This window comes from Epargyreus clarus, unplaced genomic scaffold, assembly GCF_041222505.1.
Source record: "Epargyreus clarus isolate Ecla_fem2 unplaced genomic scaffold, WU_Ecla_fem_2.2 ptg000003l, whole genome shotgun sequence".
NCBI lineage: Eukaryota > Metazoa > Arthropoda > Insecta > Lepidoptera > Hesperiidae > Epargyreus > Epargyreus clarus.
In genome coordinates this window covers 5,731,720-5,750,738 of record NW_027332211.1, presented here as the reverse complement: position 1 = coordinate 5,750,738, position 19,019 = coordinate 5,731,720, and the positions used below count along the sequence as shown (strand labels likewise).

The following is a 19,019-nucleotide window of genomic DNA, read 5'->3' as shown; positions in this document are numbered from 1 at the left end:
ATAAAATAAAATATAACTGTAACATATTTAAGGCTCAAAATTGAACCTACAATATAGATTTTCGAATTAAAATATTTTAATGAAGTGACTTCAGATTGTATTCGTAAATTTATTATTGTTTCGGATATAGTATATTTACGTAAACGAGGCGATACTAGAACATAAGTAACTTCTCTAAGGGTTTCAATTAAATATGGGGTGAAGCGTTGTCTTCTTATTTGGTCTGAGTCTACAAGGAGTTTTCGCCGACGAGTGGATAAATTACAGTGACATTTTTGCTTTCTAACGATAAACGACCTTTGAGTAACTTTTTATACCTTTCTCTCGAAAGCTCCCAAATTAAATCTAACATCCCTAATGACGAAATTTAAATGTTTAGAGTTATTTTCAGTCTTATCTTTGGCAACACAGTTAAAATTAATTAAAACGATTATATGGCTTTCGGAGACAATTTAATTAACCCTCCTCGAAAAGGAAATTTATTCTGTTTCTGGAACAGTAAAGAGAAATATGATAGCAGGTACATTTAAGGTATAGAAAAATATTTATGAAATACAGATATGTATTATACCTTATTAATATTACCAAGGTTGGAAAGCCATGGTCACTGCCGCTCAAACACACTGTAACCAACACGATATTGAACAGGGATTTTATGGGTTTTACCTAAAGCTGATCAAAGAATATGTGTTACTACTCCTGGGAACTGATGGTTGCCCCATATGTAAGTCAGCCGGCATAGCCTCACTGAAACGCACGGACGGCTTCATTCTACAAATACGTGAATGTAAAAAATAGGAAATAGGTCAATATGTTAAAAATATTTATATGGGTTTCAAAATTATAATCTGGCATGTGAATTTTCTCATATATATATATATGATAGAAAGCTGCGAAAATCATTTTAAAAAATCTACCATAAATTTAACAATAACTCATTTTAGATGTCTTCAGATATGCACTATTCGAGTAAACTTGCCCCGATTTATTATACTTGGAACACACTGGTATCCAGCTGCGACATGACTTAGCGATATTCACATTTTAACATACATCCACAGTGAATTTTCTTTGAGGGTAGAGCGTTTTGCAAGGGAAAATGTTCCGAGTCAAACTTAATAGAATCGCGGTGCTTTCAGCAATTTCTACGGCAGAAATAATATAAAAGTCAAGTGCTTCTTGTCAAACGCAATCTGGGCATTGTTTGAGCTCAGCGTTAAGACTCGAGTCTGTATAGTTACCTATATTTGCAATTCTTGAAATCCACTACCGTAAATAAATGCATGAGTTAATCTGCTCTTTCGTTTAAAGCTAAGTAAGGAGTTCTGCATAACGGGTCACTGAATTGATTGCAAGCCGCTGTTGTACCAAAATTTGTCCCTTTTGTTTTCGATGAGTACAATTCGTGGCGACTGCTAGTTTTCTATTGTTCATTTTTTAGTTTCGTTTCTGAGCGAGTCTCGGTCTTTATTTCAATTTAAGTATTATAGTACTTAAGTACCTACGTTTAGTAAAAAACCGGTAAAATAGAATAAAAGATCGAGAGTTACATCCCATTACTGTAAAACTGTGAAGGTGACTTTTATCTTAATCCTACCTAATATAAATGTATTATTCAATGCCACCATTATATAGTGGGTATCTAGATTTAGAATACTTATATTTTATGTAATTATGTACGTCCATCGCACCCACAACACAGGACATCCTAAGATGATGAGTCAACAATTCCTTTATATAGTAATTTACTTAATACCTTAAATGTTACCATGGCTTAACTAGTCGAAACATGACAGACAGACGCCTTTGTATAATTTCTACGCTAAACTTCATATCAGCCGTAGGGCCGACACACAGGATGAAAATATTTATCGATGACAAGTGAAACTTTAACTTCAGATTAATCTAAATTATTTGTACCTATAGAACGATTATCTACATGCCCGCTTACTCCTGACAGAAATCATATTATTACAATACACTTTTCAAAGTCACAAATTTATGACGTCATTTAATAAAACTATATGTACATATGTGGTTTATAAACAAAATACCACTATTAAGTTAAACCACACGTGAATGGCATTATTTGCAAAACAAGGAAAATAAATTCGCTACCCATTTGGACCAGATATGCACTGATCCGTATGATTTTCATGGATATCCTGCAGAATTAACCCTTAATTTAATAGGGTCCTTGCATTCCGGTTGACTCACCTTTTCAATGTAGTTCCGTATATTGGTAAATCTAAATTAAACTATTTTTCCTTAATATATAACCATCTAAATAAAAGTACCTTCACTCATAAGACCAGCTTTATATTTCTCCAATAATGTCAATATATTGACAACCAACTCTATATTTGTTTTACAAAGCGTATTTTTCATTTTTATCGTCAGAATATTAAATGTTTACTATGAAAAGTGCGTGATAAATCCAACGCTGATTACCAATACTCCAAGCCAAACAGAGGTGCCTTTCCTAATCCATCCTTAATAAAAATAATATTCTTCGATCCGCAATCACGTTCGTAAAGCACGTAAACAAACAGAGATATCTTACCTGGAATCCGTCGTACGTCCACGAAGCCCATTTCATCGTACACAGTTGTACGTCAAACGGGAATTGTTCCACGTTGATGTCGCACACGGACACGTATATCCCGTGGCTGAGCCACGTCACCTCGCCAGTGTTCTTCACTATCACATTCGTGTTGATCACGGCCGACCGGTAGTTGGGATCCGCACTAAACAATAAAATAATAACTTTAATCTTAACCTTATCTCTATAAGGTTAAGATTAAAATTATTATTTATATAATAATAACTTTAATCTTAACCTTTTAACCAGTTATATGAATAAGAGTTGCATGTTAAACGGGGATTGTTCCACGTCAATGTGCCACAGAGAAACGTATATCCCGTGATGAGCTAAGTCACCTCACCCGTGTTCTTTAGTATCATGTTAGTGTTGATCACGGCTGCCCAATAGTTGGGATCTGCACTAAACAATTAAACATTAACGTTACGATTAAACTTATAGAGTAATTTTATAATATGGCTTTTAGGACTGCATTTTAAACGGGATGGGATAAACTTGTTCTACGTCGATGTGACACAGAGAGCTTATAGCCTAATTATACGAATTTTAACTAACCGTCAAACGGAAATTATTCCACGTTGATGCCGCATACAGACCCGTATATCCCGTGGCTGAGCCACGTCACCTCGTGCGTGTTTAACACGCTTAACCGCATTTAACACTGAGCTGAACTAACTGAACAAATACGTGTGATTGTGACACCACCGTATTCAATCTCCAAATATTGTAGAGTAGTCATAATTCATGCGACGTGCATAGTGCAGCACTGTATCTACTTTTTCTAAGTGTGTAGATTAGTATTATGGAATTGTGCTTCTCATTCTAGAAGCTTTACTTATTTGATGGGATTTACTTTTTCTATCTAAATGTGATCCCTCATATAGAGTCCTGCTTGTCATTCTGGCCAGAAGCGCCACAAAACAGGTTAACACAATTGGGTCCATAAAAACGCGCGTTCAACGCGCAAGGATCATTAACCAACTCAAACCCTTAATTAAGCCTACGGTGGAATATGGGTTCCCTTTATGTGTTTTACCAGCTATACAGAGCATAATTAAGGTGTACGTTTGAAAAGTGAGGAAACATATGGGTGTATGAATAAAGAGGAATGTTTGTACGAGTATCTATTACCAAGCGGTGATTGTGGTCCGCTCAATGGTTACCACGAGAGATATCAAAGACATGGTCCCTCTGTATTATTTTATTGAAAACATTTCACGGAAATTTGGGTGAACGAACTTGGGGTCGATAATCAGGTTTAAATAAAGAAAAAACAACTTCAGCTCAGTTACTGTGCAGCACACCACCGATCCAATTTATTACATAGAACAACGCCTACTTAAAATTAAAAGCAAAGTTTTTGTTAACAACTTTTCTATGGAACATCTTGAACATGCCCCCAGCCGTTGAAAGCTAGTCTTTCAACCATCGACTTCGATGAGAGGACATAATTTTGAAAAGGCACGACGCACCACTCCACATGAAGTTTTAATATCGGCCACTCTGCTTATCTCATCTGTACCAGGATGTAGACGCACCACACGCCCCAGTTTCCACTTCAGCGGAGGAAGGTTATCTTCTTTGATGACAACAAGGGAGTTTAGCTTCAAAGCATCTTTAGAAGAGCGCCATTTCACTCGCTCCTGAAGCTCGCACATGTATTCCTTGCTCCACCTCGTCCAGAAATGTTGTCGAAGCTGTTCTATTCGTTGATAGCGTGTGAGGCGGTGAGCAGAGTGATCATTATAATCCTCGACTGGAAGAGATGTAAGCGGTCTTCCAATGATGAAATGCCCCGGAGTAAGCGGCGTCAAATCTTCAGGGTCAGATGATAGTGCAGTAAGCGGTCTAGAATTGAGGATTGCCTCAATTTGTATTAAAGTTGTGTTAAGCTCCTCATAAGTAAGGTTACAATTTCCCATCACACGAACTAGATGATATTTGGTCGACTTCACACCCGCTTCCCAAAGATCACCAAAATGTGGAGCATACGCCGGTATAAAGTGAAAATTAATATTTTCGTTAGCTAAGGTTTCAGAAACAGAAATGCAATTGCTCTTCAAAAAATTACCAATTTCTTTAGCGGCCCCAACGAATGTGGTTCCGTTATCCGAATAAATATTCGAAGGTTTTCCCCTTCGAGAAACGAACCTACGTAAAGCTTGTATATAGCTGCTACTTGTTAGGTCACCCACCAATTCCAAATGAATAGCTTTGGTCGAGAAACAAACAAAAAGCGCAATGTATACCTTTACAAGTCTACATCCACGACCCTGACGACTAGCAGACATAATGGGACCCGCATAGTCGACTCCCACGTTTTGAAACGGGAAAGCAGCTGATGAAAGTCGTTCGGAGGGCAAATTTCCCATTTGAGGAACAACCGTTTTGCCTTTCATGCGCTTACATCGAACGCAACTATGATAAGTAGCTTTAGAAAGATTCCTACCACGTAAAGGCCAATAGGATTCTCGTATACTAGATAACAACATTTGAGGTCCTGCATGCATTAATTTAATGTGTTCAAATCGAAACAAAAGCTTAGTGAAATGATGTGTGGACTGTATTAAAACCGGATGTTTCTTATCATACGCAAAATTTGAATTACATAAACGTCCTCCAACGCGCATAATTTTATCACCGTCAAGAAACGGATTAAGTTTTAAAAGTGGACATTTATTTGATAAGTTTTGATTTTTTAACAATAAGTAATATTCCGGAAAGGACTCCTTTTGAGACTGAATAATAATGAATTTTAATGCATTTTGAAGCTCTTCAGTGGTTAAATGATTAAAAGTAACACGTTGTTTTTTACAAAGGTTAATAAAACGAAACATATATGCTACAGCTCTTTGAAGTCGTAAAAGGTTCGAAAAACGTTGAAAATTAATTATAATATCGTTATTACAGGTTGCATCACTACTAACTGCGTGCAATGTTTTTATTTCGGGTAATGGTACAGGACATTGACGTGGCGATGGCCAGAGAGTCTTATCTTCCTTCAAAAACGAAGGGCCTGTCCACCAAATATCTAGTGACTGCATCGCGTTAGCTTTAACACCGCGCGAAATTAAATCTGCGGGATTATCATGTGTCGGTACATGTCTCCATGTGGTCGAATTGGTTGTCTCTAAAATCTCTGCAACTCGATTACGAACAAATGTATTTAATTTATTGGGCATGGTCTTTAACCATCCAAGGACCACCATGGAGTCAGTCCAAAATGTGACGCTAGAGACTTGAGCTCGTATAGACCCGACTACTTTATTATAAACCCGTGAACCTACTAATGCAGCGCAGAGCTCCAATCGAGGTATTGTTACTGGCTTTATGGGTGCAACACGGCTTTTGGCTACAAGTAATCGTACCTGGACACAACCTTGCTCATTGACACTGCGGACATAAACACAAGAACCATAAGCTTGTTCGGATGCATCTGTGAAAACATGTAGTTCTAACAGTGTGCATGAATCACAGACTACATGACGAGGAATCCGCATTTCATTGAGCATTGGAAGTACTTTAATTATATTTTCCCAAGCCTTAAAGACGTGGTCCGGCAACTGTTCATCCCACGACAGCTTTTCTAGCCAAAGCTGTTGTAACAGGTGCTTCATGCGAATGACACATGGTGACAGTAGCCCTAAAGGGTCAAAGATACGTGATATAACAGCGAGAATGTCACGCTTAGTACTCCCTATGTTATCAGGAACACTTATGGGAAACTGCAAGTTATCAGCGTGCGTTTGCCAACAAAGTCCGAGAGTCTTTTTCACTTCATTCTCTCCCATATTTAAATTGAGAGATGAGTGTGAAGACTTCTCCGACACTAGGGCAGGCTCGTTGGACTTCCACTTCCGTAAAGGCATGCAAGAGGAAGCAAGAGCGCTGGCAACCTTGTCACGTAAAGCGAGTGCCCGATCCAGATCGTCTTCACCTGTCAAAAGGTCATCCACATAGAGGTCGTGAATGATGACCTCTGCGACTCTGGGATCAGCACACTCAAGCCCAATTTGCTTTAGGCAACGCGTAGCTAAGAATGGTGCGCTTGCAGTCCCATAAGTGACTGTATTCAGTTTATAAGCTTCGAGAGGAGCGGTTGGATCATCACGCCATATAATCTGTTGTAAGTGTCTGTCTAATGGATGCACAGTTACCTGCCTGTACATTTTTTCCACGTCTGCGGAGATAATGTATTTATACATCCTAAATCTAAGTAATATTGACAACAACTCATCTTGGACAGTGGGTCCTACCATCTGTAAATCATTTAAAGAAACACCAGATGTCGTAGGAGCACTAGCGTTGAAAACCACGCGCATCTTGGTGGTGATACTACTTTCACGCAGCACCCCGTGATGAGGCATAAAATAACACAGATTTTTTGCGTCTATGTTACACTTAGTCATATGTCCTAAAGACCTGTACTCTGACATAAAGTCTTTGTACATTTTATTAAATAACGGTCGATTCTGATTTCTACGCTCGAGAGATAGAAAACAACGTTTTGTTCGTTGCAATGAATCGCCTAAAGTGTCAGCGCACTCTTTTAACGGAATTCTAACACAGAAACGGCCATCATCTAACCGCGTTGTATTTTTAATAAAATGTTCTTCGCACAGCTTCTCTTCTTCAGAGTAAGCAGATGATTGATGGCTAACTTCTTCCAGTTGCCAAAACCGCGTTAATTGGGTTTGTATATCATCACAAGTGTTTAAATTTGAAGAAACAATGACATTAGGGTTTGATATATTTGTAAAATTACATTTTATCAGTGGCGATGAGCTCGACGTAATATAGGCGCTATTAATTGGGCCACAAACTAGCCATCCTAGTCTAGTTTGACAAAGCGTCGGCTTACCTTCACCCAGAGATATTTTCTCTGATCCTAATAAACACCAAAATATATCAGCGCCTATAATAATGTCTATTGAAGCAGGCGCGTTAAATCTTGGATCGGCTAACTTAATATCCGACGGGATATTTAAATTGCGTAAGTCTATGTATTTTGTAGGTATGTTATCTGTTATTGTAGGCAATACAAAACAATGAAGGTCGGTACAGTAATTTTCATTTAATGATTCAATGCGCACCTTGCACATTTTTCCGACACGAGATAACGAATTATTAATACCTTGAATGGACTTATTTACTTTTATAAACGGTAAATTTAATTGTTTGTGCAATGTTTCAGTCATTAAACATGATGAGCTGCCAGAATCAAGTAATGCGCGAGCAATAAACTCACGATTATTGTTATCATATAACTTGATTAGAGCAGTCGATAATAAGACGTTACCTGAGTAGTTTAAATAATAATCGCTATGCGTATGCGCAATAACACTAGCGGACAGAGCTACAGGAACGCCGTGGGTGGGAGCGAGAGAGGAGGTCTTGACCTTGACATTGCCGTCGGAGCACTCAGCTGATGCAATAATGTCATTATTATTTTCTTTAATATTTGAGATATGTATAAGCGTATGGTGTTTGCGTTTACACAATTTACAGCTTGGTTTTTTGCATTGATTCGCGTAGTGTCCGCTACGAAAACAGTTATAACAGATTTTATAATTTTGTAACGTTGTTATTCTTTCCTTAGGGCTTAGTGAAAGAAATTGTGGACAGTTGTTAAGTCTATGATCTTTACTGCAGTTTGGGCAACACGCAATTGAAGCTTTATCGATTGAAACCATAGCTTTTAATTTCATATTATTTTTAGAGCCTAATTGTGTATGTACTAAATTATTAGATGAAGTTCGTGATAATTCTATGGTTTCCAACAAGTCGGCACGATTTTGTATAAATTGAATAAATTGTGAAAATAGAATCGGCTGAGATTTATCTACACTCCCTTTATATTCTTCCCACTCACGGAACGTCTTCGAATCTAATTTTCGACTGATAATATAAATTAATAATGTGTCCCAACTAGAAACCGGTTCGCCTAATGCAAATAATGCTCGAATATGTTTATTAACTTGATCTATAATGCGTTTTAACGAAGCTGAAGACTCTTTAAAGAGTTGTTCTACGTTAAACAAGGCTGAAACATGATTTTGAATTAGTAAACATTTATTGTCAAATCTCTCACATAAGAGTTTCCAAGCCACATCATAGTTTTGCGCCGAAAATTCATAAGATTGTAACATAACAGCTGCCGACCCTTCTAATGACAATCTCAAATAATGAAATTTATTAATTTCGTCTATGTCGACATTGTTATGGACGAGACTGGTAAATGTATCACGGAATTCAAGCCAGTCATCATATGAACCACTAAACTTGGGTAACTGAATGGTAGGTAACCTAACAGGCAGACGATTAGCACTAGGACGGCTACATTCAGAATTTTGATCATTGTTTGACTTAGAATATTTATTTATAATATCTTTGGCTTCTGAAAGTAATGTATAATATTGAGACTCAGTTTTAATTCTCTCAGACATCTCACTTTCAGAATTATCTGCTAAACGTTCTATTTCAAATTGTACCTGTTCGAATTCATCGTTGTATAGTTCCTCCAGTTTATTAATACGCATTTGCATTTCTATTATCTGAGCTGATGTGAGTTCGGACGACTTTAAAGAAGATAAATAAGCAGAAAAGATTGTGAGTCTTCCCTTGTAAATGCCTCGCTTTCTTTTAAGCTCCCTGGTATCTGTTTCAGAAGTCATTTTGGGAAACGTGTATGGTAGACCTGGAATTTATACAATAATAATGTTAATTTAAGTTTAATTACATTTAGCAACCTAGATTTCTGTAAACTACAATACTTGTAAAAGGGACTGAATTTTGCAATGTATTCAATTTTGCACATACAATTAAGATGAAATGGATTTACTGCTGCAATTTAAACTATTGTGTAATAATAATATGTAACAATTTACTAAAATTATTGTTTTAGAGAGTTTTGTACAAAAAGTTGTATCGACACACACTTAATATAAAAGTTACAACGCATATGAAATTGTACTAACCTTAATACTGGTACTATTACACAATTTAGCTGGTTACCTGATTACCGGTGATGGGTGATCACTATATAATATGGTAGAATTAATAATTTGCTTAACACAACGTATATTTTATGCACTTTTGGTACTTAAGCGGCGTGGTTAACCTCTTCACATGTGACCCAGCGACACGGCGTATTACAATTATTGTTGTTTTCGCGTAATTTGCTGGTGATCCACAGTGTATCCTTAATTGGGCTTCTAATCCGGCTCGAAGGACCATGAACGAACTTGGGGTCGATAATCAGGTTTAAATAAAGAAAAAACAACTTCAGCTCAGTTACTGTGCAGCACACCACCGATCCAATTTATTACATAGAACAACGCCTACTTAAAATTAAAAGCAAAGTTTTTGTTAACAACTTTTCTATGGAACATCTTGAACATTGGGTTTAGTGTAAATAGTCACTAAGGGCGGAACATGCTACGTAAGTAATTCAATAGAATTGTTATGTTATGATTGAGCTAAGTAAACAATGAAAAATGACACTGAAAATAAATTTAATAAGTATTTTTTTAGTTTTATTATAATAATAATAAAAACTTATTATTTCGTTCTTCACGCTAATAGTATTCATTATCAATTCTCATTGTCAACAGGTATTCCATTAAGTTTTGGGTCCGCCACCTATTTCTTTAGGCTTATACAAGAGAAAGCCTGTTTATCCAATATTTAATGTCATTAAATATCGAATTTTAACAAAAAATAATTATCTATTTTATCAAAGTATTCAGGTGGACAAAGAAATCATATAGTCAAATCTTACCTATAGGCCACGAAACAAATGCACCGCTAGAATTTTTTATACGCCTCAAGCGTCATTTCAAATTGAAGCAAATAGCAAGTTCTGCTACAATTTGCAGTGCAATTTCTTGGCTTTATAAAAATCGGATATACATATTTGTATTTGACGCTTGATGTTGATGCTTACAACACAAAGCGTATTGGCTTTGAGCGTTGTGGCTCAAGGCCCTCGGAGCCAATAACATATACGTTTTATATAATATTCCTATATTCCTGTACTCCTGTAGCGACGACCTTACAGTCCACCTGATAGTAAACAGCTACCGCTGCCATGAACATCTGTAATCAACTCTCGGTAAGATTAGATTCCTACCTTAGGTCGACCACAGAAGCGCCGCTACCCCTGAAGACTAAGATGGAATGCCTCGGAAAAGTATGTCTCCCTTACCACACCCTTCAAACCAGTGCAACGCAGCGCTTAACACTACTATTATCAGCTTATGGCGGTAATGCCGCCGGAGTGGAACCACAAAAGTTCTGCCATCAATACTAACATATGCTTGTAGGCACATTGCTATTTAAATATTCCCTTTATCTAGTAATCCCTAAATGCAGAGCTCTCTATTGAACCCAAACGCTGTCAACGTTTATTATAATTATCCTTTATTCCAGCTAACAAAAGTCCAAAACGAAGTATTACTAAGCCCTTTGTGAATAATATATAAATGATAGGTATATACAATTACGCGTATTACGTAAAAAGTATTAAAAGTATTGTTTTCATACTTTGTAAATAAGTATAGTCCACGCCAAATTGCTAGTCCGCTCTGAAGACGTTGCTAGGTGTAGTCATACAATTTTTCTATGGCGACGCGATTCATTTCTATATTCAGAGCGGACTAGCAGTTTTTCGCGGACTATAGAAGTGTACTAGAATATACTTAAAATGATCTCACATAAGTCTCCAATCCCTTATGGGCGGGACATATGTATCTACTTATCGTCGGGTAGTCGTGCTGGTTTGTTCCTTTATATTCATAAAAAGAAGAAAAAAGTACATGTAGTACTTTGGTACAATCATGTTTACGTATTGTACCTAATATTGTTCGTTCAAAAGATAGCCGTCGCCTACGCTTCATTTATGATATATGACTTAGGATTTAGGGCAGACAAGTGCTAAGGGCTAAGTGCTAAGGGTTCAGAACAAATGTCGTAATTGTCATCCATCACTGAAATCTTCAGAAGTTTAGGTTTTTTTTTCTATATTTGTATACACGCTTGTATTTGAGTAAATTTTCATTATAAAGCTCTTTTTCACTGTTCCGTTAAATATTTGTAAATTCGATATACATATTTGTAAACAAAGAATTTATGATTCTTGGTTAGAAGTGATGACAATATCTACATTACTTTTATAGTGATAGAACTATCTCTATAAAAAAAACTACGAATGCAAAACCATACACGGAAATAATATGGAGGGATTTGCAAAAATGTAACAAATTTAGCGTAGAATTTCTGCCACACTGCAAAAAGAGTGTTATGTTCGGTGTTTTTTCACGCACGATTAATTTTATTGATGAAATGTTGAATAAACGTTTTGAATAAAAACATATTCAACAAATATTTATTGAAAAAATAAAACTAATCCCCAAAAAGACTCCGCGATTAGGTATAAACTTAGGCTTAATTAGCGGCAACGTCCGGGCGTAAAGTGAGTTTACCTTCACAAAGCTTTTTTTAAATTTTGTTATCAATTCAAAAATTATATTACTAAACAAAATGAGTGATTTTATATAATAGTTTCCCTAATTTATCATTTAAAAGTTAATATGATGTCGAAACAATAGGAAAAACTTATAATAGGAGTAGGTAAATAACATTCGCGGCGATGCAGCTGGTCAATTCTCTCGCGTATTTCATGAATTTACTGCAAATTATTCGCAACGCCATTGCAAATGTATTTTTGGTTCGTTTTCGCCATTCTCTATTGTAGTGAAAAGGAAATTATTTATGTGAATCAACGAAAATGTCGCGTTCGTATAACGACCACTGGCGTACGGGACATTCAGTAATCGCTTTATACACCACGCTACGAAATACGAATAATGCAATAAGTGTTCTAAAAATTTCACTCATATTTTCATACATTTTTACTTTTCTATATCATAACGGTATGATCGTAAATGCACTTGAGTTTAAATTGGATATTTTCAGCGCCCCCTAAGTAATAATAATAATAATAATAATAAAATTTATTTGCAGAAATAAGGTACAATTTAGATGGCATATTTCATGTATACAAGTCCTCTTATTTTACCTAATGAGGCATGCAAATTACAATAGCATACGTAATATGTAATTATTACGTACAAGTCACTATGATCAAAAAGTTAATAGTATTAAGATAGGAAATGTCATGTCAATATAATTATTCAAATATTTAAATTTACATAAACACACCTTAAGCTGAGACGTGCAATATAGGTACAATTATAATTAATGAATCTATTAATAAAAAAATATATACAGTTATACTCATGTCACGATAGATATTTTGTACATTAATATTATAATAAAACAATTATTCATTCCAATTCTTATTTTTTCACATAGTTACAAGTTATTATTTGTCAAATAGATCATTTGTAGAGTAGAATGTCCTTGCTATGAGCCATTTCTTTAATTCTTTCTTAAATCTATCAAAATTCAAGTTTTTTATGTCTCTTGGCAATGCGTTATAAACTTTAATGCACATAAAGTAACAATTTCTCTTATAAAAAGCTGTTTTTGGCGTTTTATGATACCCTAGCCTATTTGCAATTCTCCTTGACTTTGAGTTATATATGTCTTTAGATGTTTTAAATTGATCTGGATTACTTTTCACAAATTTGCCTATTTCAAAAATATACATGCTTGGTAGAGTAAGAATTTGGTATTTTTTAAATAACGGTTTGCATGATTCATGAGGCGCGAGACGGCAAATAGCACGTATGCATTTTTTTTGTATAATAAATACTCTATTTATATCTACTGAGTTCCCCATACCCATAAACAGAAACATACCCGTGATATGCCGTGAAGGCTGTGTGTGTGAAGTGTGTGTAGTAATAGTAGTAGTAATAGGGCTATTAGCATAGGAAGGAAAATATAAATTCAACTAGAAGTGCTATAAAATATAAGCTATATAAATATTTAATTATATTTTTTTCAAATCAATTACATTTATATCAAAGAATACATGTTTTTAACCCCCCTAAACAAAGCTACAAACACGCCCATGTTTTTAATAAATACATTCTAATATCACATTTTAAGTAAGATCTTACTAACAATTGATTGAGTTATTTAGTAGAAGGGTGATTTCGTGTGCCTTCAAACTTACTTGTTATATAAAATGATGTCAGGTTTCCAAACTCTCTCATAGGGTATTCTTATGACACTGATGCCGTCGAATTCGCTGGCGTTCCACCGCAAGTGGTAGTCCGTCCATATCTGCGTGATCCAACAGTTGGTCGTCAATAACTGATCTTTCTCCTCCTGTAAATAAAGGATATAATAACTACTATGATTCTGTAGACTTCTGTAGGAAGACCTTAAGGTAAATTAATGATTTATAATGAGTTCCTGTTTCCATGTTTTTTAGGAAATGGAATCGGAATTGGAATTAATTTAAAAACGAATGATCTATGTGAGTTTTATCAATTAGTTCCATAAGACAGATAAATAATTTAAAATTTACTTTTATATTCGGTATACAAAATTATAGAAAACCTCCATTTTAATAGTCCTAGAAAATTTTGATATATTCCGATTTTTTTATCTTTTGCTTTATTAAAAAGCGGTTTGATTGTCACTTAATTATGCTCCCAAATCCTCATATTAATAACCTTTAAATAAACTTAAATCTCATCAATGTCCGTTAAACTATTTCTATAAATAGACTTTAAAACTTACGTAACGATGTAGCTTATCAAACGATAGAGAGCGAACAACTTAAGCTCCCAAGCAAACTGTCATTTCGTTCTCAACCTAGTTTGACGACAAAAACCCTTTAGTTCAAGTGAAGTCCGAACAATCGCGTCTACTAAACCGCACAACTTGTAATATACCTTACATAGACGATTAAACATCTTTATTCATTTCCGGAACTTCATTAATTTGTTAATAATGTAGGTAAGGTAGAACGTTTTGTGGTTCGACGGGCACCACCGCCACCTATTTATGCCTAATAACAGCAGTGTTTAACGCTACTGTGTTCCGTTTTAAAATTTGTGGTGAGGGAGACATGTTTATGTTATTCGTTGATGTGAATTTTTCGCTGCGATCACATATAACGTCAAACTCGCTTTCATTTACATCCTAGTTTGTCGATAAACCCACTAAGCTTAAGCTAAAGCCGAAACAAATGCTCTACTTAACCGCAGAACTTGTTGGAACGTACTCTCGTCCCATGGACAAAATTAAATTCCTCCCACAATAAATCTTGTCACGATGTTTTTTACCATTTTCGTTCGGGATATTGCTTTTGGATGTGTTCCACTTGAAGAAAACAACGACTTCAGCCAGCTATCTACATAAGGTGGCAAAATGGTCATTTCAACTGTACTTTTAATTATTTCTGTCTTGTACTGTATTAAATTTCATATACCTATTTTTGGTTCGAAGGGCGATGTAAAAAGTTATGATACATTTTACACAAGAACTTATTTGATTCTCCAGGGATAGAAAACTACCTATGACTGGTGAAAACAAACGGAAATACTAGGTATTAATGATTTGATCGAATGTTAAAGTTGCTTATTATACTAATGTTGCTTATTACACTTATTACAAAATTGAATAGAACCTGGATTTATAAACACGAATTAATAAATTAGAAATGATGTTATATCCTTAATGTAAATTAACAAATCATAAGCTTTCTTAACCCTTTGACTACACAACCTGTTAATTAAGGTAAAGCGCTAAAGGCAAATCTTGAGAAAGTATATTAATGTGACAATGTGTAGAAGTCGTAATATAAACCCTTTTCATATAATTTCAATTTAAACGTACCGAAGTAGACTTCCTGAGCCGTACAAATTTGACTAAACTCGCTTACAATTTCGAGAAATACCACCGAATGTGTCGGCTGAATACGATTTATTATTCGACGTGTAGACCAACTTGAAAGTAATTAGAATTACTCAAATGTAATGTCGCCATGTGGTAATATTGTACGCAGTTAATAAAGTTGTCATATGAACAACTGTACACTCCTTTATCAAAATATATCTTAACCATACTATAATAATTTAAAATACTTTAGCTGTTAGAATATTATCTAAAACAAAATGGGAAGATTAGAATAATGGCATTTTTGCAATTATTATGTTTATAAAATTTGTAAACTTAAAATATTACGAGAACATAATTTTTAAGACGGTTAGCTATTACTAAGACTCTTTTTATATATACCTACACAATGAGACGTTTTATATGTAATTTGAGTTAATAAATAAGTATACATAATTTAGTTAAACTCTATCTACAACGATAAATCCGTGACAACATTGTGTTTGAAACTATATATTATCTGCGGGCAACTCCGAGCTCTGACAGTATTTGGATTGGTCACCAGTGACAAATTTTCATGACGTATGAGTGCATCTACAGCAGCTGATTTCGATCCACATTCATTTACCCCAGAGAGTTACAAGACAAAATCACAAAAAATATACTAATTTGAAGCAGTTAATTAGAGTCGTTTTGGATGTAATTTACTAATATGAGGGTTTTTTCCTGGCACGCATAGGTATTAAGCGTGCACGCGTGGCCCATCCGCACACGTAAGACTTGCGTGATTTTTGTATCATACTCGTATATACTTTATCATCGTCCCTGTAGTTCCGGGAGTAGAATAGGACTACGGTATCTCCTGCCTGTCGTAAGAAGCGACTAAAATGTGGCAAGAGTGGGATCTCGAACCGCCCGTCAGCGACCCCGGGAAGGACGGCTGTATGTGTGATCGCATACCGTTGAACACACCAGCCGGTGTGGCGAGCGACAAGCTCACCCGAGCTTTTGAAGGTTTCCCCCTCATTAAAAAAAGATACTTTATCATGTTACACGCATGCAGGTCGCGAATATTTGCGTGACAAAAAAAAAGGCTCTAACAGAAAAGGAAGACAAAGGTTTATATTATTTGCATATTTCGCATATTCTCTGTTAAACTAACTATTAATTAAAATTCTCCCCTTCTATGCATATGTTAATGTTTTATACATAGTTCATCAACAAGGAACTAGATGGCGGTATAAAAATTCATTGTAAATCACGCTGTTGAGAACGTTTTGTAAAACTATAAGACCTCGGCTCAATAATTAATAAAATGTCTTAAGAACCAAATAGAAGTGTTTCATTTCGAGTCCGTGGAGTGCTTGCCGTCTGTTTACCGGATTTGTACATGGTCCTTCGAACTCGGATTTGTCTGTGTTTGAGACAAAACCAAGCGGATTTTTTGTGAACTCTACGCTTGTGGGCAGTGGAATACTGCCGCAACCACAAGTACGGGAAACCAGGTGGTTTCAGAAGAAACTGCTGAGTTTCCGACGAGATCCTCGTGGGAGGATATCGTCAGGCTCCGGAAAAAGCAGCCGGGAGAGTTGCTGTCTGGTAAAACGGACAGGACGTTGCGAAGTTGCAGCAACATTAATCCACGGAGGCAATGCGTGATTAGACGTCACGAGGATAAGGTGAAATTGGTGCGCGAACTGTGAGTAAGAAAAATATTCCTAAATAACATCTTCACAGTGAAGTGAATTGTTAGACAGGGAACCCTTTAAAAATAATTGCAAATTTGAACTGTATATCTTGGTGCTCAGTAACTTTAAATTTGTGTTGTATATTGGAAATCTAGTAGTATGTTGAAATTGTAATTTACTTATATTCAAGACTTAGAATATTTTCTCTGAAACCAGGGGAATCCATGCCCGATTTTAAGTTATTTTTATTGTTCTAAAAGACTTGGGAAAATTTATCTATTTGTCATGGAGGCAATAGTTAACTTACAAGTAGATCTAAAGGCGCGTATCATTCGAGCGCAAACTAACTTTAAGAAGTCTCCGAAAGAAAGACTCACAAAAGAATATTTGGAAGGGAGGCTAGAGGCATTAGAGGCCTTATGGTTAGAATTTACCTCTGGTCATAACAAACTTATTTGTATGTATAATACGAAGGAACTAAAATCCATTGATTACAAAAAGGATGATATTTATGATACAACGGAGGATGTTTTCATAGAGTATAAGTCAGATATTAAAGAAAAATTATCTCATTTTAATGCTCCATCCGTTTTATCTAAATCTCATTGTAGCAGTATCTTAAACGTAAAACTACCTAAAATTGATTTACCAAAATTTTCTGGCCATTATTCCGAGTGGTCATCTTTTCAGGATTTATTTAGTTCTTTAATAATATCAAACAGTTCTTTAAGCAACGTTCAGAAATTACACTACTTGAAAAGTTCTTTGACCGGTGAAGCGGAGCAATTGTTAAGGCATATTACAATACAAGACTGTAATTTTGAACGATGTTGGGAGCTATTAACCGAAAGATATAATAATAAAAGGTACATTTCACATCAGGTAATTAAAAGATTTTTGAGTCAACGAAATTTAACTGTTGAGTCCGCACAAGGTTTAAAAGATTTATTAGACACGACAAACGATTGTTTAGCGTCATTGAATAACGTAGGTATAGACACCAAAAGTTGGGACATTCTAGTTATTCATATTTTAAGTTTAAAATTAGACACTGAAACACGACGTCAGTGGGAATTCCACGTGGCAAGTCTTACTGACGATCTCCCAACTTACAAGAACTTTGAGGAATTTTTAACTACTAGATTTAGGGCTAACGAATTTCTCACTGCTAAAGAAACTACTAGGGTTAGTCAAGTTCGAAACAATACCAAAACATTACATGTTGCAAATATAACATGTCCATTTTGTATGGAAGCTCATAAATTAATATTTTGTAAAAGGTTTCACAAGGAATCTATAGAAAGCAGACGTAAATTCGTTCTGGAAAATAATTTATGTTTTGTCTGCATGGGTTACAATCATTCGGCCAGAGATTGTCGCATTAAAATTAAATGTAAGATTTGCAAGCGAGATCACGATTCTTTATTGCACCCCAATGGTAGGGCGGTCGGGACAACAAGTAACAATGCAATTGAAGAGAGTGTTGTCGCACCTTCAGATGGTGCAACTTTTTCTTCGGCTGGTCCAACTCCGGTTGTTTCGTGTTTCTCAACAGACAAAGTGCGCCAACAAGTCTTGCTCGCGACGGCGCTCGTCCAAGCGATCTCCAGAAACGGAGAAGGATATGACGTTAGGGCACTCCTAGATCAGGGATCACAATCGTCCTTCGTTACTGAATCCACAGTTCAGTATTTGGGTCTAGAGAAGGTTATGACAAGAAACAATATTACAGGTCTGGGTGGAGAGAAAAATATTGTCTCCAAGGCGGTAGTAAACATTGAAATTCGGTCCCGGTTTGATCCAAGTGTGGCAATACAAGTGAGAGCACATGTGCTCAAAAGTATTACGTCTCTTCTCCCAACTAGAAGAGTTGAGGCAATACAATGGCCTGGAATAAATAGACTTGTGTTGGC

The 19,019-nt window shown here is 35.7% G+C and overlaps 1 protein-coding gene and 1 long non-coding RNA gene across 2 annotated transcripts in view; one reads left to right on the top strand and one right to left on the bottom strand.

The window, feature by feature from the left end:
• LOC140751240 (uncharacterized) overlaps positions 1–19,019 on the top strand; it is an 80,769-nt gene that overhangs the window by 4,386 nt on the left and 57,364 nt on the right. The window lies entirely within an intron of this gene.
• nAChRa5 (nicotinic acetylcholine receptor subunit alpha 5) overlaps positions 1–19,019 on the bottom strand; it is a 65,139-nt gene that overhangs the window by 21,896 nt on the left and 24,224 nt on the right. The window contains exons 3-4 of the mRNA XM_073085102.1: positions 13,746–13,900; positions 2,564–2,747 (exon numbers count right to left, since the gene is read on the bottom strand). Of these exons, the coding sequence (XP_072941203.1) occupies positions 2,564–2,747; positions 13,746–13,900 (339 nt within the window). The remainder of the gene's footprint in view (positions 1–2,563; positions 2,748–13,745; positions 13,901–19,019) is intronic.